The sequence below is a fragment of the Hakea prostrata genome, chromosome 1 (assembly GCF_041222555.1).
Source record: "Hakea prostrata isolate BN-2017 chromosome 1, UWA_Hpros_2, whole genome shotgun sequence".
NCBI classification, from domain to species: Eukaryota; Viridiplantae; Streptophyta; class Magnoliopsida; order Proteales; family Proteaceae; genus Hakea; species Hakea prostrata.
Genome location: NC_142600.1, coordinates 73,096,223 through 73,121,036, shown reverse-complemented (window position 1 = coordinate 73,121,036; position 24,814 = coordinate 73,096,223). Strand labels below are relative to the sequence as shown.

Genomic DNA, 24,814 nt, shown 5'->3' with positions numbered 1-24,814 from the left:
AATTTGGGTCACTTGTTCTCAATCACAAAATGGGAATAGAAAATTTTTCACAATGAAACAAACTAGGCCCTAGTTGACAACTTTTCAGTGGATCCTTCTCTATCAACTAAAAACAAAGATTTTATAAAAGGTTTGGACCAAATGATTTGTGTTATCTATGTTGTTAACAATGCAGAGGTTGCTATTTACTAAAAGTGAAGGAGAGGAATCCCATTAATCCTTACAAATCACTTGATTTTAGTTGCTTAATCCATGGGGATCTGTAATTAATCAATTGCATTAAAAAAAAAGGATCATATTCTTGTTACTACAATTCAAATAGAATTCAAGTACCTCGGTCATGGACCACCTAAGAGCTGGCCCCTAGTAATGAATGTAAGAACAACTTTTATTCTCTTTAAATGTATTATAATTATAGAATGACCATTTTAGTCATTAATAGATATATTCTTTTTATTAATGATTAAGTATTATTATATTAGAAATTATTGTAAATTATAATTATAATTTTACAATTGTTGTGGGGTTAAGATATAAAGTTATTGTAGTATTAGGTTAATTTGATAAATGGACTTAAATAAATTTAGATGATTTTTTACTATTTGTCGATATTTTTAGTTTTGGTTGAAAATTAGATGTTTGCTTTTTTTTTCTTCTTCTTTTTGGCATTGTAATGTGCAAGTACATTATCATTCTGTCTACAACCAAGGAGGGAGAGAATAAGCACGTAATTAAATTAAACATAAAAATAGGGGTGTCAACGGTGCGATTTGGAGCGGTTTCGGGCTGAAAAACCCCCAGCCCAAACCAGCCCATTTAAAAGATAACGGTTTCGGTGCGGTTTCGGTTTGGTGCGGTTTGGGTTCGGGTTGACTAACGGTTTGGCCTAATGGTTTGAATTTGATTTGGCTAACGGTTTGGACTAAATTAAAAATCAATATTGAAATTTATTTTTATTTTTTCCTCAACTCCAAATCCTAGTTTCTAACACACAAAACTACAAAAGATAGAGGATGAAGACTCCAAGTAGACCCAACCATAAGTAATGGCATTAGCTTGATCCAAACCACCATCCACCCTCAAAAAATAAAGAATTTAAATTTTTCTATCATGTGTAGACGGTGAAACAGCGATTAAGATTAAGACTTAAGAGTTAAGAGTTATCAATTAAGACTTTTAAATTTTAAAATAATAAAATTAAATGAAATTTGAAAATTAAAAAGTTATCGATTAAGATTAAGACTTAAGAGTTAAAAGTTATCCATTAAGACTTTTAAATTTTAAAATAATAAAACTAAATGAAATTTGAAAATTAAAAAGTTAAAACTTAAAATTTAAACCTTAAACGTGTTAACACTCAACTACTCAAACTTGAGTCTCAACGTCTCAAACACCGAAATTCATGGATCATTAATTACATTTAAACAATACCAAAAAAAAAAATTTACATTTAATATTTTAATTTTATTTATGTAAAAGACTAACGGGTTGATGGGCACACGGGCTGGGCCGGGCCAGCCCGAAACCGTTTGGGCTTAGGACCCTCAGCCCAATTACAGCCCATTAAGGATCGGTTCGGGCCGATTTGGGCTATAACAGGCCGGTTCGGTCCGATTTTAACGATTCCGGTTGAAAATTGACACCCCTACATAAAAACAAGAAAGTGGTCATCATGTAAGTATATATTATTGAAAATTGGGTTGCAATTAGGGGTGTCAACAGTGCGGTTTCGGGCTGGGCCTAATGGTTTCGGACTGAAAAACACCTAGTCCAAACACGACCCATTAGCAAAATAACAGTTTCGGACTGGTTTCGGTTTGGTAAGGTTTGGGTTTGGGCTAACTAACGACTTGAGCTAACGATTTAGATTCGGGTTGACTAACGGTTTATGGTGTGTAAGAAAAAATAATAATAATAAACAATTGAGCATCCTACAACAAAAGCAAAAATTATATGGAAAGCAAAGTTGCTATTGATAAATTTCTATTAGAAAAGACCCACCCATTCTATAGAAATCAAGAACCTAGATATTAAGTAGTAAAATAACTATTTGATCTTTGAATTCATGCGTAATTTTTTTAATTGTCTATACCAACTACCTAATGGTAATATAATGATTCAAATACTATTTAATGTAAAATTACAAAACGGGTTGTAAACGGGTTATAACGGGTTGCGGTTCGGTTTCGGGTTGGTGCGGACTCCACGACCCTCAGCCCAATTACGGCTCATTAAGGTTCAGTTCGGGCTGGTTCGGGCTCTAACGGGCCGGTGCGGTTCAGTTTTAACGGTTCGGGTTATAAATTGACACCTCTAGTTGCCTATAAATTGACATCCCTAGTTGCAATTAACATTAATTATTATTATATTCTAAAAAAATATGAATTTAAGTTTTATTTATTATTATATACAAATTGAATGATAGAAGACTTTAGAAGAAATAGAAATGTAGTGATTTCATTTCAATTCATGGTTTCATAATAGTAATATCATTGTTTGAGAAATACTTTTAGCCCTCAACAAACAAAAAAGGTACTAATTAGAAAAGTTTTTCCCCCTACGTCTGCAGTTCACACGCACACTTTTAAAACGGAAGTAAGTTTTTCCATTTCTTCGAGTTCTCTTATTTGTGAAAATTCAAGATTTGTTTCTAAAACGCAACTCAAGCATTGGAGAAGACTTGGTACTAAAATATAATTGATAAGAACAAGACGAATGCAGGAGCAGAGCCACAAGATTAACACGGAAGTAGAACCAATTTTGTGCATTAAACTTGTCCCTAATAAGGCAAACAAGACAAAATCCATTATTGATAACGGTATTGGAATGATAAAAGAAGGTACCACATTAGTGTCCTTGATCCTGAATTCTTGTTTCTTTGATTGGTCGTCTCCTATTTGAAACTTGGGGTTGTATTAACTCTTGTTTATTTCAGATTTTCATAGATTTGGTGGATTATGAGTGATCCAAAAGAACTCTTTGGTGATCCATTTGTGATTCATCAAGGTTATCTACTATTGTGTTTTTAAGTGGGTGATTGCTCGTACGGGTCTAGTTCCTTCAAAAATGCCTAGTAGTTAAGGGGTCAACAAGGGATTGCAACTTTGGATAACTTTAGTTTTCCACGTGTAATCGTCTTCCATGTCAATCCTTCAGAAGCACTAACGTTTGATTTCGAACTTTGGAGACACAGTTGTTCATATCAATATCTCTGTCAACAGCCAAACACCTTTACCATCAATGAAAGTTAGGCGAAAAGTTTTAAACAAGTTTGGAGTGGCTAACATGGCACGACGTACCTCTTTGCGTTGCAAACAACGACAATTAGCGAACGGCCATCACCGGCATCTGCTGTTAGCATTGTAGCGAAAATGACACCGATTTCCGTTCCGACGAAAATGTCAAAGAAATTAACAATTTGAGATTGTGAATCTCCCAGTTTTGGCTTGGATCTGATCTTTTAGATGGATTAAGGCCGCTCTAGCTGAAATGCTTGTTGTTTGATGCATTTTTCGATAATTATTTAATCGTTAATATTTTGATTAATCAGACCTTTTTTCATCAATTTTCATTTTTCATTATCATTTTCTTGTAAAATTTTCATTTTGACATATCAAATTTATTATTCATTTAATAAATTATTCTTGTCAAAAGTCACCAAACCATTTTTTATTTTTGACAAAACATGAATTCTTGTACTCATTTCTTTTGAATATGCATAATAGAGAATGAGAATCTATACCAAAAAGGGCCTTAGACAAAAAAAAATTCATTATTAGTCAACTGCTGTACTTGTAGGATGCAAAATATACTACTGCGTCAAAGTCATCAGACCATCAACGTTCAATCCTCACACTGCTATGGCTTGATCACGTAGCTAAATCCATCATCCATGAACAACAAAGAGCTTGTGTTTTTTAAAGGAACATTAAGTGACAAAGCAAGCTTCTTAATTTTCTCCTTTAGTGGTAAACCTCTGTACATCTTCTGTAATTTGACTGTATTTGATGCAGTTACAAACTTTCTACTACAGAATATGCTTTTGTCAAAAAAATTTGCATAAGTACTTGAGTTAAAAAGTCAAAGCAAGCTTCTATCCATGAATCATGTAAATCAATTTCTAGAAAGGACTAAATTAACTTTAGGTGAACTCAACAGTCAATGCAACGCAAAGAATTAATTCATATATAATACTTATTCATTGACATCAACAGCTAGTAAAACCTAAATTGATCAGATGTGAACTCAACAGTGAATACAAAGAAAGTGATAAATTCATGTACCTGTAAAATTACAATAATGGCCGCCACAATATCTGTTCCCAGTATGATTGTAATGCAGATTCCCTTATACATATCTGTAAGAGTAATCTGTATGAATCGGGTTCAGTTCGGATTGAGTCATGTATGTGAACCAATTTATGGTTCAGGCTGTTTGTATTTATTCCATATGTTCAGTTGGTTTGATTGAGAAGTCAGATTCATGAAATCAGAAAGGGGATCTCGCACGAGGGTTTCGGTTCTCTTCTCCTCGTGTTGCGATTTTGATCCTTCTCTGGTGTTGCGATCTTGATCAAAGGAAGAGGAATGGTTTGTAATGGTGTCTCTGACATTAAGGAGAACATACGATAGCAGCACAGTTTGGACCGAACTCCGTCATCAAACTCTTGTGCCTTCTTGCTTCAATTGGTAAAATCACTTAGGTCGATCACCACTATGATAACAAATATCACTAAAGAATAGCCATATTTTTCGCTGTTCAAACAGAGATAAAGGAAACAAAAAAGATTTATAAATTTTCCCAGCAGAAAAAATGGCAAGATAAATTGATAATATATTTGAAAACAAAATGATAAGTAACAATCAGAATATTGATCTAATATATCAATGAAAAACAACAAGAAAGAGAATGCACACTCTATTGAAACCATGCGAGCCTTGATCATGAAAGTTGAGTACAACCAAAGAAGGAAGTCCATAAAGTGAAATGCAGTATGTATCAACTGCTTACAATATCATATTTCACACTAAAAAAAAAGGGGAAATTAATTGGAATTTATTCCATTTGAAGCTGATTTCATGTTTTCAGCATTAAATATTAAGTACAGATGGAAAAGATTCATGCCCACTGGCAACAAATTACAGCCCTGAATGATAGCATTTTCATTTCTACCCCAAGCTGGCTAATATGCAGAGCTACAAGGTAACTTGTACCAAGTGTCCTGGCATTCAACCAGTATGTCAAAGCCAGAAAGTTTGTTGGCTCAACAAAGGCTTACTCAGAGGGGAAGCTCATTATTGATCTGCATTGTAGTAAATCAACCAGAATCTTGAAAAGTTGGATGGCCAAGGATTACAAAGGTTATTTTAAATCTTAAACCCTAAACAGTTAACATAAATCCATATATTTTCCACTATGACTTCAGTAAGAAGTTCACCCTCTGTAATCTAAAAAGGTGTGTGGAAGAACAGCCGTAAGGTCCGTAACTCGCTCTCCATCGATAGAGAAGCATGTTTCATCTCACAGTGGACATAGGCAATCTTGTCAAACCACGTAAATAGTTATATACGTTTTATTTGTATTTTATGATTTCCACTCACATCTTACTCTACAACATCTTAGGTTCCATTTTGTACAGTATTTTGAGATGTAAGGAAGCCCAATCATGATCAAGAGTGTGCTCCAGCAGTTTGTTTTCTCGATCATTACAGGTAGCATTCTCTTTGTAGAAGGGCCTACAATTGTATTTAACATTTACAAAATCTCAGCTTATTGAAATACTCCTCAGATGTAAGTGCATCACCACAATCCAAATTGTAATTCAAAGACTAAAGAAACAAGTGCATAAAGGACCAGTATCCATGACTGATAACTACATAACTATCTCCTTTACAGTACTATACAGTTTGATCCATATCACTGGGACAAAAATTTACATAGAAGAATCAAAAAAGAGATTGCAAGGGAAACATGATTCTACAGTAGTAATCAAAGCTATCTCATCATATTTGTGCTACAAGACATCTAGTCCAGCTTCACTGTAAGTCCATAACAGGAAAAAGGCTTCCAGGTAGAACCCATGATGTCACAGTCTTCCTTCACTACAAGCATCAACGAGGGAGCACGAATAAACAAGTGCCACTTCTCGACTGAAACTGATCACTACTGCTGGCAAACCAAAGCAAAATTAGAAATATCTTTGACTGCTGTAAACTGATTCACAACTAGTCTTAGAATGTTCAATGCAGATCTTGAATTATGAAAACATGTACAAAACGAATCTCAGAAAATGAAGAACGATAAATCGCAAATGCTGTAGAAGAAGAGCAATAACCCAAGGGGCTGCTGCCAAACTCCATTGATCAAATTTATTATTCCCAAATTATCACCTTCTAAAATGATGAGTGGCAACTGCAAATGTGTTGACCAAAGAAGGGCTTGTCTAACTGCTAAGGACTCAGCTATAAGAGAATTCTGTGTTTCCAATGATTTACAAAACACAATTCCATGCAAATGCTGTTGTCCCTCTCAATGCCTCCAAAACCAGCTGCTTCTTATCAGGTAAGGATGATCCATTGACAATGACTTTAATCCAACCTTCTGGAGGTGGTTGCCATTTGATCTGCAGAGGAGTTGTTTGCACATCATGTTAGGATCTTTGCTGAAAAAAATCCTTTTCAACCTGCGAACCAAACTTGACGATCTGTTTTGCTGATTTACCTCTTCTCATATGAGATTTGTATAGTTTATCCACAATGCCCATAACAAATTCAAATGAAGGAGACAACTATATCTATCTTCCTTGGTCTTGAAAAAGAGTGCAGTGATTAAAACAAAGACAAACCTACATAAACTTGTTAGCATATTAATTGAATATTCCACATAAGGTGGGCTTCATTGATTGTGTTACACTTTGATTTGGTTTCTTATTGGTCTGATATGGGTAATATACAGTTACTAGAACTCTTATATGGACTGGCTAGTGTGGGCTAATAGGAACCGTTAGATCTTGATGGACGATCTAACGGATTTGCCTATATAAAGGATGCTAGGTCCCTCCTCGAAGATACCAACCCTAATCATAATCAACAATCACCTCTGCTTAGTCGGAAAAGATGTACCATGCAAGCTCGTTCAATAGGGAGGAATTTTCCCCTCCCAGGAGAAGATCCAACATCAAGTTGATCATAGAATCAACTTCCACCTCAAGTTTGTTCCTAGTGGCAGACAAAAAGAAGATATTCATGTGCGCTGAGCTTCGTCTCCAATAGAACCATAGAAAGGTATGCTCATCATCATCTTGTGTCATTATCATACTAAGGTGTTTTTAGTCGATCTATGAGATCTTGGATAGAAATATTCTTACAAAACTTGCTATACAAACAACCAACCCATGAAACAGAAGCAACCACAAAGCAGATTCAAATAGTCAGTAATAGAAGGCCAAACTTGTTTATATAGTTGAAAATCCTCTCATACAATCTGTGTAGAATTCTTTTCTTTCTGGAAGAGAGTAATTATTATGAAAGAATGTACTCCAAGATGGCAACAATTAAAAGGCATTTTAATTATGACCACTAGTCATGTAACATTGCATCTATTATTCACATTATAAGTACAAAGTAAGTCTAGTTAGTTTCTCACACCTTTCTTGTTCTTTGCTTCCACTTCTCATTCTAATTTAAGTTGTGAGAATAATATGAAAAGAAATTTCAATGATAAATTTTCTAATGTAAAGACTCAGACGTTGGAGAAAACTAATTTGGTAATATATGTTGATCATAAAACTTTTGGATTAATTTTCATTTTCAAATCATAAAAATATTTTGATCACAAACCCTTCATGCTTCAAAATTATTGACACCCGCATCGGAATGACCAAAGAAGGTACTGGCTTCTTGTACCTAAGTTCTTGTTCCTATGAATGATCATTTGTAATTGAAACTAGTGATTTCCATACATTTGGCAAAGAATTTGGAAACAGTTGTAAAATCTCATACCAAAAATTTATGGAGAGATCAAATGTTGAAGCAGATTTGAACATGATCGGTCTCTGTCTGAAGCCTTTCTTGTTGGGGACTAAGTTCTTGTGACTTCAAAGCACAATGACGATGACCAATCTAAATGGAAATTTCAAGCTGGAAGTATTTTTAATCTACTCAATGGGTTTCTCCAGGCAGAGGATTGAAAATTACAATATTCTTCAAGGATGACTATGTACCTCTCTTTGTTTCTTCTTTTGAAATATGGTTTACCATATTGTGACCACTAATTTAAAATAGGTAGAAAAAAATTCAAAATTCTCGTGAAGTACTACTCAGATTCCCTTCCCTATCATTTTCCCCTCTTCTGGGTTAACCAATATTGTCATAGTAGATGAAAATGGAGACTTAACCCTCCATGAGTTTCAACCGTCTCATTTTAAAAAAAATTGATGAAAACAAAGCCATTGATTGCAAGCGGAAGGCCACAAAAGCATTTTATCAATTATCTCTCATTGTTTCCAAGGTAAATTGTATGAAATGAAAACAAAATTTTCTAAAAGTCAAGTTTTTAATCACAATAATATTAGATAGAACAACAAATTACATTGTACCCGTTGAATTTGTAAACTATTATATTTACATCTTCATGTTTCAAATCATATATCAAATGTATTATATGCTCTTACGATAATTGGCTTTAAAGCTCTCTTGGTATCAATTATCATTCTCTTACAAAAAAAAAATGTATCAATTATCATTCTCAATTATGAAATTTTTTTCATTATTTTAAATTGTTTGGCATCTATTATGGGTTTTGTTTTTATTTAAAATAATATAAAAACCTCCAAAATCCATAATAGACTTTTTATCTATAATAAATTATAGTAAAATTTTCATTTTCTTCCTTTATGCAAATATTTACTTAAAATTTTATAATTAAGATGAGAGTAAAATAGTCAATACATTTTTATTAAAAAAAAAAAAATCTTTTTTCTCACTTGCTCACTATTATTTTCTAACCATTTTTTATTTTGACATGCCAAACTTATTTTTCATTCCATAATTTATTTTTGACAAAATTTACCAAATCATTTTTCATTCTTGACCAATAATGGATTATTGTACTTATTTTTTTTAAATAGACATAATAGAGAATGAGAATTGCTACCAAAAACAGCCTAAGTGATGAGTTAAACGCACTATGTTACCCTCAAACTTGTTTCTACATTCAAAGAAAAAGTAAAAATTATAATAAGGAATTGTTGAAACTAGTCAATCATACTAGGTTTTAAATGTACTTCTATAATTTTTTTTTTTACTTAAAAAGTAAATATTGTCTTTGCATTATAAAAACCATCGGTATCAAAGCATATGGGAGACGTTTGAAGAACTCCGAGTGGCGATTACTTGACCAATTTGAAGAACTACATCACCCACGAAGGAAAACCGTAAGTACGGCTATCGTATTATTGGTCATAGGAAGAAGGCCCAAGTAGAAAGATATGAAGTTTTTTTAATGCATTGGAGGATTATGATGGGAAGAAGTAAGAAGTTTGTGAAGGTAAACTACCAAGGGGATGAAACTTGGTCATGATTCGGAGGAAGAAAAGAAGAAAATGGAGAGAACCAAAAGGCCATTCGGAAATTTGTGCAAGACGATGAAGTCAGTCCTCGGCGAGATGGTGGAGCGGGTGGCGATTTTGCTTCAGTCCTGCGTCTTAAATGCGCAGGACTGTTCAGCGAACCGTTCGATGCTCTAAACTTAATCTTGACCGTTGATGTTTCCATATGCATTTTGAAGGAAGTAAGTGAGGGAACCGGGCGGTTTTGCTACTCAACTCAACCGGACCAGACGAACCAACCACACCTATCCATATCGTTTGAAAACAGAGCGCTCGATGGAAGAACCCTCATTCGGAAAAATATACGTTTTCAAAACCGTTTGAAAACACCGCGCTCGAAGGAGAACTCTACCCAGATTTCAGAAGTAGAAGCTCTGAAGAATGTATGGATTGATTTCTCTTCTACCCTGATCTCCTTAGTTGTTTCTTCGAATGTCAGTGCAAGGTAACCGTGATTTCATTCATCCATTTAAGCTTCGGCTTCGCAACCTAACTTGGGGTTCCTTTCTTCTTCGATCAAATCACAGAATCACCCCATCTGTTGAGTCAATAGCGCAAGGGAACCTCAGCTGCATTTCGTAAGATCCAGTCCCTTCTTTTTCGTTTTTTTCTTTTTTAGGAGTAGATGCGCTTGTGAAGGATCCGACAGTGTATATAGTCTGTGAGAATTTAGAGATGATCTTTGTCGATTTTGCTTCGACGTTTGAGACGATACAGGACTGAAGCAAAATCGGTGCCGAAGGTCATGGATATAGCTCTCTTCTCTCCTCTTCACTCTTTGCAGGCGACGATGACGGCACTTCTGGTACACCCTCGCTCGCTCGCTTACTATCTATGTGTATCTCCTCTCTTCTTCTCTTACTGGGTTTTCTTTGCAGAAGAAGAAACGGTAGGGACGCATCAGAGCTACGAGAAATCAGCATCACTGGACATTTCAATCCAAATACCAGATGTAACAAGTCATATTCATACCTATGAGATTGACTACTATGGTCATTGAGGGCTGTTGCACTCACTGTTCGATTTCTTTGCCCAAGGTTCATCAGTTCAAAAACATCAAATGTTGATGTAACAGGTACAAGACTTGCATCTGGTACACTAAGTCCCCTCTGAGAACTGTTACGAATTTCTAATGTGTTCAACAGTTAAGGAATTCGTTCCTCTCTTTAGGAAGTAGGGGTGGGTGATGGGAGAAAAAAGCATCCAACTTGCACAATCATGAAAATTTGAACTGAGATGACTTCGCTTGTCTGAAGTATACTTAGATGGACCAATCTGCTTCTTTTGAATCTTTGTGTCCAGTCCATTCCAACATCTTCAATTTAGGGATGGCCATTTTTTGCTACAGCCTGCTTGGTAAAGCATAGCAAATTGTGTGGCCTTCTGCCTCGTAAAAGTTAAAACAAGACCAGTCTTTAATGTAATTTAAAATGAAGTAATAGTTGAAACTTGTGTTTGTTCCTTATATAATTTCCTTAAAATTTTAATATTGTTTTAAAAGACACTCCTCTTTGTAATAGCTTGGCATAACACATTCAATTTTATAGCATGTTTCTTAGTTTGGTAACTTTGACGTATTTATGAACTCCAGCTTTCCTAAACCTTGGTCTTACTTGTTGTGCACTTCTGTGTGAGATATCACTGATATGAAAAGACTTTCTGGGTCCTTTATTTCGAGCATGACTCTGTGCATTGAATTTGAGATTGCTTTCCAATGTCTAATCATGGGTTTCCAGGTTTTGTTTACATGATATTGCTTGATTTGAAAACAAATTCTCCTTTTTATGGCAAATAACTCTTTCTTTTTACCTGATAGATCTTTTCACATTTCTAGCATTCCAATTCAAGTGCATACTTCCACAGCAACCTGAATATTTTCTGTGTGCGGTTTTACCCTGCTAATTGCTGAATTTGTTTTCTCCAGATGAAAGGCCACTTTGAGTCACTGGATGGGCGTAACTCAGCTCTAGAGAAGTTGAAAGAAGCTGAGTCTCCTCAACCTGTGGAAGCCACTGAGTAGATGTCTCTGAGGTGTGGTTGTCAGCCCTTAAAATGTTTACCCTCAACATGTCAACTGGGGGGGGACCACACTCAACTGATCTTCCTGTGATTTTGAGATTATGACTGAAATGAAGATGATGTTCATACAATTTTTTGTAATTGAATGTTGCTAATATTTATGCGGCCATTTGGACTAAATGTAAGATTGCTTGTCACTTGCAGGAAAATCTCGTACCAAAGGGGCTTGACTAGTGGGACCAAGTGAAAGTTCCTAGACTCCATGCCTCCATGTCTATGAGTGATCTTCTGAAGCACATTGGACATTTAATATCAAAGCACATGAATTATGGCAATCTTTTTTTCTCTGATAAACTTCTCAAAGAAGGCTAATGTCCAAGGTTGATGTAGGGGGTGTAAATGGTGTTACTATATTTGTCAACTCTCGCTCTTCTGTTGTGATGATTAAATGTCATACATTTTTTTGAGTTAGATTTGTGTAGGTTGATTTAGATGAATTTTGTTAGTCCTTGCTTTTGCTTTTGGTCTGTAACTAAGGATACCAATCAGTTAGGTTGGAATGTAAAGAAGTCTGACAACTTTCTTAATATAAATATTATCACGGACCTCTCTTCAATTCCTCATATAAATATTTTCATGACCATTTGGACATGGATGAGTTGAATGAGCTAGAAGCAAGCTTGTCAAGAAATTCAATGGTATTTTCTCCTTGACATGTAAAGGGTATCAATCTTTCAAGCAATGCTGAATACTGTATATGTTTCGTCTAGATTATGTCCGTCTCATTTACTCATTCTATTCTGTATTTACTCATTCAGATCGAGTGCCCATAATAAGGCTACAACTGGGGGTTGGACAGTGGGAAATCTGCAATACAAAAGCATGCCACAAGTGGCAGCTACAGCTACACTAGTAGTTCACCACATCAGCTTCACCCACTTCCACCTAAGGGGAAGGAAAACATAACCCCCCTGCATAAGTACTTAAAATCAAATAAGGTATTTGATACTTTGCTAACACAATTTTTTTTTTCAAAGAAAGTCTAAAGAAGTTGAGGTAGTAAGCAACTAGCTTTCAGCACAATGACTAAAAATAAGAAATAAAGGGTTACACTAATCTAGCTTGTGAATAGATGAGAGGCCATTTTTACCAAATATGTTTTAAGGGTAGTTTCATCCACACCAAAAATGATCCGACCAATTTCTCTCATAACAGTATAGATTCAAAATGTAAGGCTACATCCAGCTGTTCAAAAAGATTAAGCTTTCCCATAATAAGCTAATGTTGTACAAATACCCATCTATCATGACCCTTTCTGGTAACTTGGAAGGAGATTAACATTCCTAAAGTTGCTAAACAATAGATGCTTCTAAGGAATCAGCTGCAGCAGGGCAACTATGTTGTTTGAAGAGGAATAGACATCTCTGATATTAGCTCACTAAGCTGGTTCACTGAAGCATATCATCTTCTGTTAACCAAGCGTTAACCATCTGAGATGGCAAGAGATTGATCGCAGTTGTTGACAGTGCCACTGTTGCAGCAACTTCCTTAGTTGACTGATTCAAATGAGTGTACATCAAATAGAAGCTCAGATATGCAACATCAGGTAGCAAGCTTAAGATTCACATTTTCTTGAAAAATTTATCCCCTTTCTTCGTACCCACTCCACTCCCTGCAAGGCCTGAGTTAAGTATAGATTGGGAATCTGGTCTCCATTGCAACTCCTTTTGAAGTGAAAATAAAATTGACAGTACGGGAGTGACTTCACTGTCCTTTATATTGTTACATGAAACTACTCCAAGCCTTTGAAGCTCCTTCCAAGAAAGAATCACCGACTCTAAACCTTCTACAGTTAGTGAGGACCATCCTTCCAAAGATAGAAACTCTACTCTCCTGCGAATAAGGTAATTTTTGTCAAAATTTTCAATCCATAGATTCTCAAAATAAGTACAAAAGGAAAAATAAGTAATTACATGGATTTTTCTTATTCCACTGAACCCAGAACGTATACAGCTACAGAACTGGAAGACAAAGCAGTAATCTGAACACAATCTGCTTGCAAGAAACTATCCCAGCATAAAGTCTGAGCCTAAGACACTTCAAACCACTCTGAGTCAGAGAAAGGATTTACAAAAGAAGCTGTTCAAAAATCTTGTGCAGATCCAAAATCTGAAATCTCCAAAAAAGTAAAATAAAAAATTTATAGGTTTTCTGAATACAAAGTTGTCTATAAAGACATCCTAAATCAATCCATCACATATCCTAGTGAACCGAAACAAACTCAGTCTGCCAACAACATAATGTGAGCACCATGTCTCCATTCACTTCAGTTACTCTGGCTTATTAACTATATCCATAGAGACTTAACCATACTTTGAGGTGTGATCTCTTTCACCTGAAGTAATTTGATCTTTGAATTCTAATTCAATACCACCAATATAAGAAGTTATTAGTTCCATCTACCAAAACTCTATTGCAGCCTTATCACATTAAGTAAAACAAGAAAATCAGTTTCTCATCTTTAGAAAAATGACCGTGTGCCTCATTTCATTTCAATGCATGGAGCCTTCAGCTGAAATGGGTAATGATATACACATTGCTAACCACACTATGAGGCTTTTTCCAACTTCTATTGAGTTCCTTGTTAGAGTCAAATTGAGTTTACCACTATCTTGGAGTATGACAGATATGAAAATTATAGTTCATTTGAGAACATACTCAGTTCAGGTAGACAGACCACTCTTCATTTAGTATTACTTAATAAGCAAGAAATCTGATCATAAGGTATAAAAAATGTTAAAGAAGGGAAATCAGAAACTTGCAATTTAGCAAATGGTTTCTCAGAACCGACCAGTAATGCAAGACTAAATTAACCAGATTGTCTATAATTTATATCTTTCTAATGGTGCCCCAAATTTCATTCCTTTCTACTCACACTTCTGATACAACTAACAGGGGGACGAAAGAAGAAAAAAAATGGGTGGAGGGGTTTTTGGAAGGTTTAGCAAAAGCACTATGTTATCCAAGGGAAAGCTGCTCTTCTTGTCTGGTCATTGCTGAAGTATTCTATAAACATTTTGGGACTCACCATTACAGGAAATCCATGGCTTCTCTCCTCGTAGCTCTGATGCGTCCCTACCGTTTCTTCTTCTGCAAAGAAAACCCAGTAAGAGAAGAAGAGAGGAGATACACATAGATAGTGAGCGAGCGAGGGTGTACCAGAAGTGCCGTCATCGTCGCCTGCAAAGAGTGAAGAGGAGAGAAGAGAGCTATATCCATGACCTTCGGCACCGATTTTGCTTTAGTCCTGTATCGTCTCAAACGTCGAAGCAAAATCGACAAAGATCATCTCTAAATTCTCACAGACTATATACACTGTCGGATCCTTCACAAGCGCATCTACTCCTAAAAAAGAAAAAAACGAAAAAGAAGGGACTGGATCTTACGAAATGCAGCTGAGGTTCCCTTGCGCTATTGACTCAACAGATGGGGTGATTCTGTGATTTGATCGAAGAAGAAAGGAACCCCAAGTTAGGTTGCGAAGCCGAAGCTTAAATGGATGAATGAAATCACGGTTACCTTGCACTGACATTCGAAGAAACAACTAGGGAGATCAGGGTAGAAGAGAAATCAATCCATATATTCTTCAGAGCTTTACTTCTGAAATCTGGGTAGAGTTCTCCTTCGAGCGCGGTGTTTTCAAACGATTTTGAAAACGTATATTTTTCCGAATCCGTTCTTCCATCGAGCGCCCTGTTTTCAAACGATATGGATAGGTGTGGTTGGTTCGTCTGGTCCGGTTGAGTTGAGTAGCAAAACCGCCCGGTTCCCTCACTTACTTCCTTCAAAATGCATATGGAAACATCAACGGTCAAGATTAAGTTTAGAGCATCGAACAGTTCGCTGAACAGTCCTGCGCATTTAAGACGCAGGACTGAAGCAAAATCGAGCAGGTGGTGGTTTCCGACAGAATAGTTGATTCATCCATGGTGACGGATGTAGGCAGTTGGGCAGCTACTACGGCAAAAATCATGACCAATTTATGAGAGACAACAAAACGAGCTCAGTCATGTTTAGTGAGAAGACAATGGAAATCAACCCAGACAGTGAAATTACTCTTCGAGACCGGCCTTCTGACTTCTGGTTTCAGTATCAATGAACCCTCCCTTTACACTATTAAGATTCACAAGGCCTTGACATCGATGATGAAGAAGGTGACATGAACGGTTCAGAAGAGAGTGAGGCTATGCCCAGATTGAAAGAGAGAATTTTTGAAGAGAGATGTTTTCTTGTCCGCTCTGGGAGTGCCCGCTTTGCAAGGGAAACGAAAATAAGACTGCTATGGAAGATGACGATGACGCCATCTCCTTTGGAAGACATGAAATCCTGATGAGAAGAGACAGTAGAACGAGGATGCTTCAGGAATAGACAAATGTAATTACACAAGAATCCATCAGACCATTAATAAATTAAAAAAATACATACCTCGACAAACTAACTCGTCTGTGTGCTTCAAAATTTTCAACTTCGTTTTACTTCCCAAAGAGGAAAGGAGACCATTAATTACTACAAACTAATGAACCTCACATGATCCAAACAGCTCCTCACTAAAACAGTAAAAATATTTGCCTCTTAAGGAAGACTTGAGCTAGCAGGACCTGCACCATAACCGCCACCTCCACGGCCAAATCCAGGTCTTCCACCAGGGCCCTGCACATTGGGTTGGGGGAGGGTCATTAAGGCAGTAGCATTCAAGGCATATTGAGTGACATAATTATATTTATACCAAGGTCCACGCAAAACCCAGCCAATTAAGTGTAGTCATACTAATCAAACACTGATATGGTAACTAATCTATGAAGATCTGAGTGACATTAAAAACCTTGGGGGCAAAAAATATACTAAAGATAGAAGAAAAACAAAAACCCAGTCCTACAGAACCTGTCAATAGCCAAACAACAATATGCCATGTTGGTAAAATTCAGACCCAATGGTCAGAGGAGGTTCACAAATGAGGACAACAGAAAATATTCTCCAACAAAAGTAGCAATCAACAGCCTCAAGGGGTACAAGAAAAACAAAAGCAACCATAACATCCGATGCAGAATCACTTATCCATTCAAACTCATAATTTCTCTCATTTGTTTTTTTTGGGAAAATAGTAACTATTTTGCCTTCCAACAAAATACAAGCTAAATGTTGTTAAAACAACAATTTGAAGGCATTTTAATCATGACCAGTAGTCATGTCACTTTGCATGTATTATTGACATAAAATATAAGTAAAAATTAAGTTTAGCTAGTTTCTCTATTCTTTGCTTCAACTTCTCATTTTAAATGTAAGTTTTGAGAATGTTATGTAAATGAATTTCAATGATAAATTTTCTAATGCAAAACTGAGACACTGGAGAAAACTAATTTAGTAAATATATATTGATCATAAAATCTTACAATTATATTTCATCTCCAAATCATAAAAATATGCTGATCATAAACCCTTTAGATTATTGACACCGGCACTAGAATGACCAAAGAAGGCATTGGATTCTTGTTCTTGTACCTGAGTTCTTGTTTCTGTGAATGGTTGTTTCTAATTGAAACTAATGATTTCCATACATTTGGTGAAGACTTTGTCAACAATTGCAACATCTCATACCAAAAAACTTAAGGAGAGATCAAAAGACCGAAGCCGACTTGAACATGATCAATGAACAATATTGATGTGAACACAAAGACCTCTCCAATCGAAACATCAAGTGGGCCCTCAAAGTAGATCCAAGGGGCCTCTATAACCTGGCGGAACCCCTTAGAGGGGCAATTTGGACATTTGACCACTTTTTGAGAGCTGGATTCATATGTAACTCTAACTTTGGGAGTCAGTCCCTCTTAGTTTACAGTATACAGTTTGAGTTTGGTTTGGATTGAATTTGATTGAATAGTTTAATTGTGAGCAAAGTTGGGTTTAAAAGTGTAAAGAGTCCAGTAAAGTTGGTATAGGATTTCCTATCTTATTTAGGTAAGAGTTATTACCATATTAAGAGTCCAAATAGTTTTTGTAAAGGAAACCATATCAGATAAGAAAGTCTTAAGTGAAGTCAAAATCTGCTATTTTTAGGCTATAAAGCTATCATTGTAAGTTATTTCTCAGATTTGATGAATTGAAAATTTTTGAGTGTCTAATTGCCTGAGTGTGACAGAGTTCCTAAGAAGGAGACCCTGCGGTTGACTTTGTGAGTGATCTCAAGTTCAGATGGTTAGATCATCAAGTCCAGCAAGCTTCCAAGCCAGTCCACGAGGCCCCTCCCTATTCCCAGCTTCCCCATTCTGTCCGCAGGCTTTTCCCACCCATCTCTTCACTGCCACAGCCTCCATACCCACTTCCCCCTTCCATGCACCTTCCCCTAGCACCCACAAGCTTCCCTTTCTCCACCTTCTCCCCATGACTTTCAAAATCTAATCCCATTAGGATTCATCAATTCCCAGCCCCAATCCTTCCCATTCCAATTCTCCTCAAGGACCACATAACCCTCTAAAATACATCCTTAACCTCAGTTTCCCAAATTTGTCAAGTTTTCTAAAGTTTGAAAATTCCTCACTCCATCTTCTTCTTTGAGAAGGTGCAGAATTTTAAAAAATTCCAGAAAATTCTGAAACACCTCAGACCTCATTAGTACCTTTCTAAACCTGATCTAGACTACAGAATGCCAACAACAGCACCTCGAATCTGCAAAACCAGCAACCCTAGACCCTTTCCCAACCATAGCCAAACCCTAATTAGAGTTTGAACTTCAATTTAAAATCTGAGAATTCAATTCTTAATTAATTTCATATCTGGAACTAAATTTCAAAAGATTTTAAACCCTATTGGAAGCCCTAAATCCTTCAACTTACTGCTGGAACTCATGGGCAGTCACTTAGTCCAGGGATTTACAGCAAAAACCCTAACCCTAGATCGTGGTTTACATAAATATACATGGGAATCTCAAGCAGGTGGTACTTTTAATCTGACAAGGGATGTCAATGGAGCTCCCTCTAGACAGAGAAACGAAAATCACAATCTTCCTGATGACCAGGTACCTCCATGCTTCTTTCTTCTTTTGGAGTTTGATTTAACATATTGTGGCCGCCGATTAAAAACAGCTAGAGTACCTGGAAGAGGAAAGATTGAAGAATCTCGTGATGTACTACTCAGGAGTACATCCCCTATCCTATCTTCCTCTTGACAGAGATGATAAAATTAGCAATCAACAACCTCAAGAGGGTACAAGGAAAACAGAAGCAACCATAATATCTGATGCAGAAACACTTAATTGGCATGACAGGCATGCTAAACTTTGAATCCCAAACTAAAAAGAACCAGTTCAAAGATTTTTTGTCCACCCATATTGGAATTAATTAATTTTATATATTTAGTATTAGATTAGTTTCAGGTTACCTACACACAGATAGAGTTGGACTTTTAACTCTATTCTTCAGTTCATAATTCAACTAGGGTAGGTGTCTGTTTTATTTTTCAAATACGTACTAGTAACTCAACAATAGACAAAGATTACTGAGTAGAATTTTGAGGGTTTCTTTAATTAAGAAGTCTTTGTTTATGTGATCCCTTTCTCCATTCCTTTGCAATTTTCCCCCCACCCTACAGGCCTACCACCAATATGTCTTCCAAGTTTCCATCTGATCAAATCTCTGACCTATCTAACAAGTAAGTCAATGGTTTCAGTGAACATTCAAGGTTCGCAAATTTGAATCCTGTGAATTAATTCATAAACAAAACTTCTGATCCAGGAAGAGAATCATTATTTAGTCATTTGAACAAGGAGACACGATTCAAAACTGTTAAGGCACAATTCAATGACTCAGCTATAAGTCTACTTTACTTACTCCATCTTGGTTTTATTTGCTTCCTTTTAGGAGACACGATTCAAAACCGTTAAGGCACAATTCAATGACTCAGCTATAAGTCTACTTTACTTACTTCATCTTGGTCTTATTTGCTTCCTTTTTGTTAGATAATTTAGTCTAGTAATTAAGAATTTCACAAAGACAGACCTCAAAATTTTTGAAATTTTTGAGACAGGTAATCCTTCAAAATTGAGAGTGGCAAAAAATCTCTACTCTTCCCAAAATCAACAGAAAACAAATTATAATTGGCCGATACAAGTAAACAAGTAATAGAAGAACAAAAAACTGGGCAATGATTATCCCAGTGTCACAAGTAGAGTATGCAATGTGAATTTGATTATTAGTGTTATGTGAGTCTGTGAACCATAAATAAGCGAGTGAATTAAGGGGATAACAAATAACAGCAAACATCAATTTCCTCCCAAACAACAATTCCTTGTACACATGCATGACAGATGCTACCAAGATTGAAACATAAGTTTACCCTAAATGCCGGCTGGTATTCCGCTGGAGCTCCTCCCTTGTCACCGAACTCTCCTGGAGGTCCTCGAGGTCCTCCTCTGTACCCATCACGGTCACCAAATCTAGGCCTCTCTCCCTCAAAACGTGGAGGTCCTCTGCATACAAATCAGATCAGAATCTCTTTTCCATTCATTTTGAGGTTCATGTTTAGTAAATTGAATACAAAAACAACTAGTATATCGATAAACCAATTACCGAGGGCGATCGCCTGGAGGACCACCCATTGGTCTGCCTGGGGGCTTAAGGGATTTCTTCAATGTGGCAGGAACAATCTCCGATGGGAGATTGAGGTATGTTCGAAGGAATTCAATACCATCATTCGTGAGGTACCAGTAGTAGTGCATCCAAGCAAAAGTTTCCCGAACATACTCCTTCGATTTGAAGCTCTGCATCAACTTAATGACTTGTAGATTTGGAGCATCAATATCGGGATGTTTCGCCAGATTGAAGTCCTTCTTGGCGAAGCAAACCCCCTCTGCATTCAAACATAAAACCCCAATTGAGAAATCGAACAGTAAAACGAAGTAAAGAACTAAGTAGACAGTAACCTTGAAAGAGGTACTTAGAAATCTCTCTGCGATTCTTCTCTGGAATAATCTACAAGGGAGGAGAGAAGATAAGAAAACGTATCATATTAACTAAAAAAACATTAACTGTTCAGGGAGAGGACATACCATTGTTACGACTAGCGAAGACCAAGTTAGTAACTCCTCCTAACTTCTTTTTCTCCGCTCTCTCAGGCAGTCAAGTTCCGTAGAGAAACACCACAACCCTTAGGAATCTTTGTTTTATGATTTCCGTCGGATAGGGTTTTCTGTTTAGAGATTTTCCTCGGCCCAATTCAAATCTGTCACCGACTCACCGTTTCTTGTTTGGCCTCTCCGTGTCTCCGCGTCTAGTTTTTAACGTATCGACGCCGCTTCATTTGGTAGTTATTTTTTATTAGACCAAAGTGCACGGGCACCCAAAATGGAGACCTTAAAACATATTCACTCTAATTTATGTTTAAAAAATAAAAAACCTAATCAACGGATTCTCGTTGGCTATAAGGTATCTTTCTTTTTCCTCTGCTCCCTCTCTGTCGGTTTCACTAAAAACCATTTCTCCTGTGTTCATCAAGCTTAAGAGTTCATCACTAAAAACCCTATGGTTCCAGTAATTTTTCTCTCGTCTCACTTGCAAATCCACTCAATGTTTCTCACAACAATGTTAATTTTTCTTCTGCCTGGGATTCTCAACTATCTCTACTAAATTATCACTCCATTGTTCGCGTATCCCATAAATATCTTCAGTGCAGGAACAGAGGAAGAGAAAAAGACATTACTCTAATTGCCAGCACATTAGCCAGGATCGAGCGTTGTTTTCTTTTTTTATTTTTTAAAATTTAACCGGTGATAGAAGGTCAACTTAACTGACTTATAAATAATTGAAGGAAAAATAAAAATTTTATTGAATGATTCAGATTTAGTTAATAGATTTGACAACAGGTTTAACTAATATATTCACATATCCATTCAGCTGCATATTTCTTTGTCAGAGTCAAACACACAATTGCAAATTCTTTTTTTTTTTTTGGTAAGCAACACAATTTGCTAATTCACTAAGCACTATTTAATGGTTTTAGTCTTTAATTTTTCAACCACCTGCTATTAGCTTTTTTGATTGGAAACGATAAACTCTTGGTGGCAAGAATGGTTTATCTTTGTTTTTAAGAAATCATTCCCTCTCTATTCTATTTACTATGCATTTCTTGGATGTTTCAATAGTTTGTTGTTTTCATTTAGTTAGCTCCTTATTTTGTTGGATTATAGAGTTTTGATTCTATTCTTGATTGTATATGCATTTACTTGAGATGAATCTCTTTTTTTCTTCTTCTTTAATCTTTACTTGAGATGAATCTCTTCTTTTCTTCTTCTTTAATCTTTGTACATTCTTTTATACTTGAATAGAACCTACAATTGGGTATTACCTTCAATGGGTGACACAAACACTTCTTCTTTTTTTTTTTTTGGTAAACAACACTTCATTTAGATAACTAAAAAAAAGTACAAACACACCTGCATGAGAACACAAGGTTCAAATCGAACCAACGAGCGGCAAAAGACCAAACTGTCGTACATGCAATAGACAGGGTCAGCCAGGGTAAGGGTTGGGTCAAGCCCAAAGTAGATCACAGCCACAAAACCCTTAGAACAAGAACACCAAAACAACACCAACACCCTCGAAGGGGGACAAGTTACACGCCTCAAGGGCGGACATAACACCCACATAGGGGGACAAATTACACGCCTCAAGGGCGGATTCAAAACTCCTACAATTACAGCGATGGTAGCAGTGAAAGTGTGGATAAGGTTTAGACCTCCCATCCAGCAATGCCGTATAGGCGTACTGGTCAAGCGCGACACAGAAAAACTTGTACCCAGACTTGGAGTTGTTCTGCGGTGTGCACCAAAGAGCCGTTGCAATCAAAGGAGCTGTTATGTAAAAATAAAAAATTAAAAAAATTAAAAAAAAAAAAATACTACAACTAGGGGAAAAAAAAAACAGATGGGGAAACCCTAGATCTGATTATTGGATCTGAGATGGGGAAGAGGGAAACGGAGATGGGAGAGGCAGAGACGGTAGGGTGAGAAACGGGAAAGGTGAGGCGATGATACTATGGAAACAAAAAGATGAGGTGATGTGAGAGATCGGCAAGAAAAACAACAGATCGAAAGGAAAACTTCAGATCTGGTGAGCAGGGAAATGCAGACAGAGGGAAGAAACGGAGAAAGAAAAAAACAGAGGAGAAGAAATGTGGAGAAGACAGGAGAAGAGGGAAGAAGGAGAAAGGAGAGAGGAGAGATGACGGAGGTGAGGGAGATGAAAAGAGAAGAAAGGCGGAGAGAGGAGGGCAAGAAACAAGAGAGGCGGAGAGCCTGTGGAGAAATAGCAGGCTCTCCGCCTCAAGAATCGGCGACGCTTAGGCGGTCAAAACTCGTCGTTGCGTAGAGGAGGAGCAGCAGCGTGGAGAAGATTTTTTAAGTGACACAAACACTTCTACGACCTTAAACTTTGTTGCTCTAATTTTTATCCACACCACTGCTAGTACCATGCAACCATTTAGGTCAACTGTTCACATTGAAGAAATTGATGAAGGAATGAATATCACTTGTATAATATTCAGTTGAAGTGTAGGAAGAGGGTTACATCCCCTAAGCAATGTATTTATGCTATGGCACGTAGGGTTGAGGGGAGATCTCTAGGCATGTTTTGGACTACTATGAGAGCTAGGGGATGCCTCCAATCATTGCTACAAGGGTGAGATAGGCTGCCCTTAATCAACCTCCCAGTTAATCATGAGGCTTCTATATTGGAATTGTCACGGGCTTGGCCCCCCTTGACTCAAAGCTGCTTACATAAGGTTTATAGGAAAGGTAGGCCTAGCATTGTCATGTTGTTGGAATCAAAACAAGCAATGTTGAATTACATAGAGTGTCAAGGAAATTGCATATTAAATGTGTTTTTTTGTTAATCATATAAGTTTGTCAGGTGGTATTGGTTTAATTTGGAATGGTAATGTTTCCGTTACTATCATTTCTTCATCATCTAACATTGTCGATTTGTTTATCAAGGTTTTGGTCTCTGATACAAAATGTATGATTACTTTGGTATATCGGCACCCTAAACTAGAGGAGCGAGAGAGAATATGGTATGAACTTTCACATATAGAATCATCTGTAAGTTCTCATTGGCTTGTTCTCGGTGATTTTAATGAAAATTTTTGAGGAAAAATTAAGGGGGTCCCAAACTACAGGCACAAATGGATTGGTTTATGATGGCCATTGAGAGTTGCAATCTATTGGAAGTCAAATGCACTAAGCCTAAATTTTCTTGGTCAAATAAATGACACAGAAGAGATTTAGTCAAGGAGTGTCTTGATTGAGCCTTTGTTAATTTAGAGTTCCTTGACTTATATGGTAGTGTCCAAGATCATAGGTATGCCATGGTGGGGTGGATCACACCCCTTTAGAGATTTTCCTGGATACAACAAACAAACAACTTATGAGATTTCATTACAAAACCAAATGGAAATACCATCCCGACTTTACCACCCAAATCTCCGTTGGTTGGAACTCACCCAACCTTAGCTCCCCTGCTTACAAAGTTCATCAAAGGATTAATGATTGCACAAAATCCTTAAGGCTATGGAGTAAAGATACTTTTCGTAATGCTTTAATGGAAAATTTTCGGTTATCTCAACTTTTAGAAGATTGTTAGACCAAACCTTCTTATGAGAATTTTGCCAAGGAACAACTATAATTGAAAAGAGATATTGAGAAACAACTTATAGTAGAAGAAAGTTTTTGGTGCCAGAGGTTTAGAGTCTAATGGTTGCAGGAAAGTGATAGAACACAAAGTTTTTCTATGCCTCCACGGCACAAAGGAGGCAGAAAATTCTATTGCAAAAAGTAAAGGTAGACCAAGTAACCGACTATTTGAGGACTCTCAAATCCATTATGAATTATGGTCTCATTTATTTCCTTTTTCATAGCTTCTTCCCCTATCTCTCTTCAAGAGTTTCTCAATAGTATTCCTTGCTTGCATTACATCATCAGATAACTCTCTTCTATTCTCCCCTTTTTTCTCTCGATGAGATTAAGCGAATCTTATTCTAAATGAAAGGCACCAAGGCTCCTGGATATGATGGGCTCCCTGCTAGATTCTTTTAAAGGCATTTGGGACATTATTGGCAATAACCTCACCCTTGTTGTACAACACT

At 36.7% G+C, this 24,814-nt stretch overlaps 1 protein-coding gene and 1 long non-coding RNA gene across 9 annotated transcripts; one reads left to right on the top strand and one right to left on the bottom strand.

Moving 5' to 3' along the window:
* The first annotated feature begins 9,899 nt into the window (after positions 1-9,899).
* Positions 9,900-12,226, top strand: LOC149029912 (uncharacterized). Of its 3 annotated transcripts, XR_016172828.1 has the most exons (6): positions 9,900-10,052; positions 10,135-10,185; positions 10,325-10,412; positions 10,486-10,682; positions 11,532-11,638; positions 11,831-12,226. It is a non-coding gene; the product is annotated as an uncharacterized LOC149029912 (long non-coding RNA). The 3 variants fall into 3 exon arrangements; XR_016172827.1 differs by having other exon boundaries at positions 10,135-10,412; XR_016172829.1 differs by having other exon boundaries at positions 9,911-9,990; positions 10,135-10,412.
* Positions 12,227-12,720: 494 nt separating this feature from the next.
* On the bottom strand, positions 12,721-20,949 carry LOC149029911 (small ribosomal subunit protein eS10z-like). 6 transcript variants are annotated; one of them, XR_016171212.1, is made up of 9 exons: positions 20,727-20,949; positions 20,601-20,649; positions 20,248-20,527; positions 20,015-20,147; positions 16,112-16,336; positions 15,206-16,012; positions 15,073-15,123; positions 14,846-14,933; positions 13,621-14,776 (listed from the first exon to the last, which is right to left on the bottom strand). XR_016171212.1 is itself a non-coding variant. In XM_089142231.1 (5 exons), the coding sequence occupies exons 1-5, from the start codon at positions 20,727-20,729 to the stop codon at positions 16,259-16,261; spliced, it is 543 nt and encodes a 180-aa protein (XP_088998357.1). In that variant the 5' UTR covers positions 20,730-20,949; the 3' UTR covers positions 16,022-16,258. The 6 variants fall into 6 exon arrangements, 1 of the variants encoding a protein (XP_088998357.1); XR_016171210.1 differs by adding an exon at positions 12,721-13,519 and having other exon boundaries at positions 14,715-14,776; positions 14,846-16,012; XR_016171213.1 differs by lacking the exons at positions 13,621-14,776; positions 14,846-14,933 and adding an exon at positions 12,724-13,519.
* Between the last annotated feature and the right edge of the window lie 3,865 nt (positions 20,950-24,814).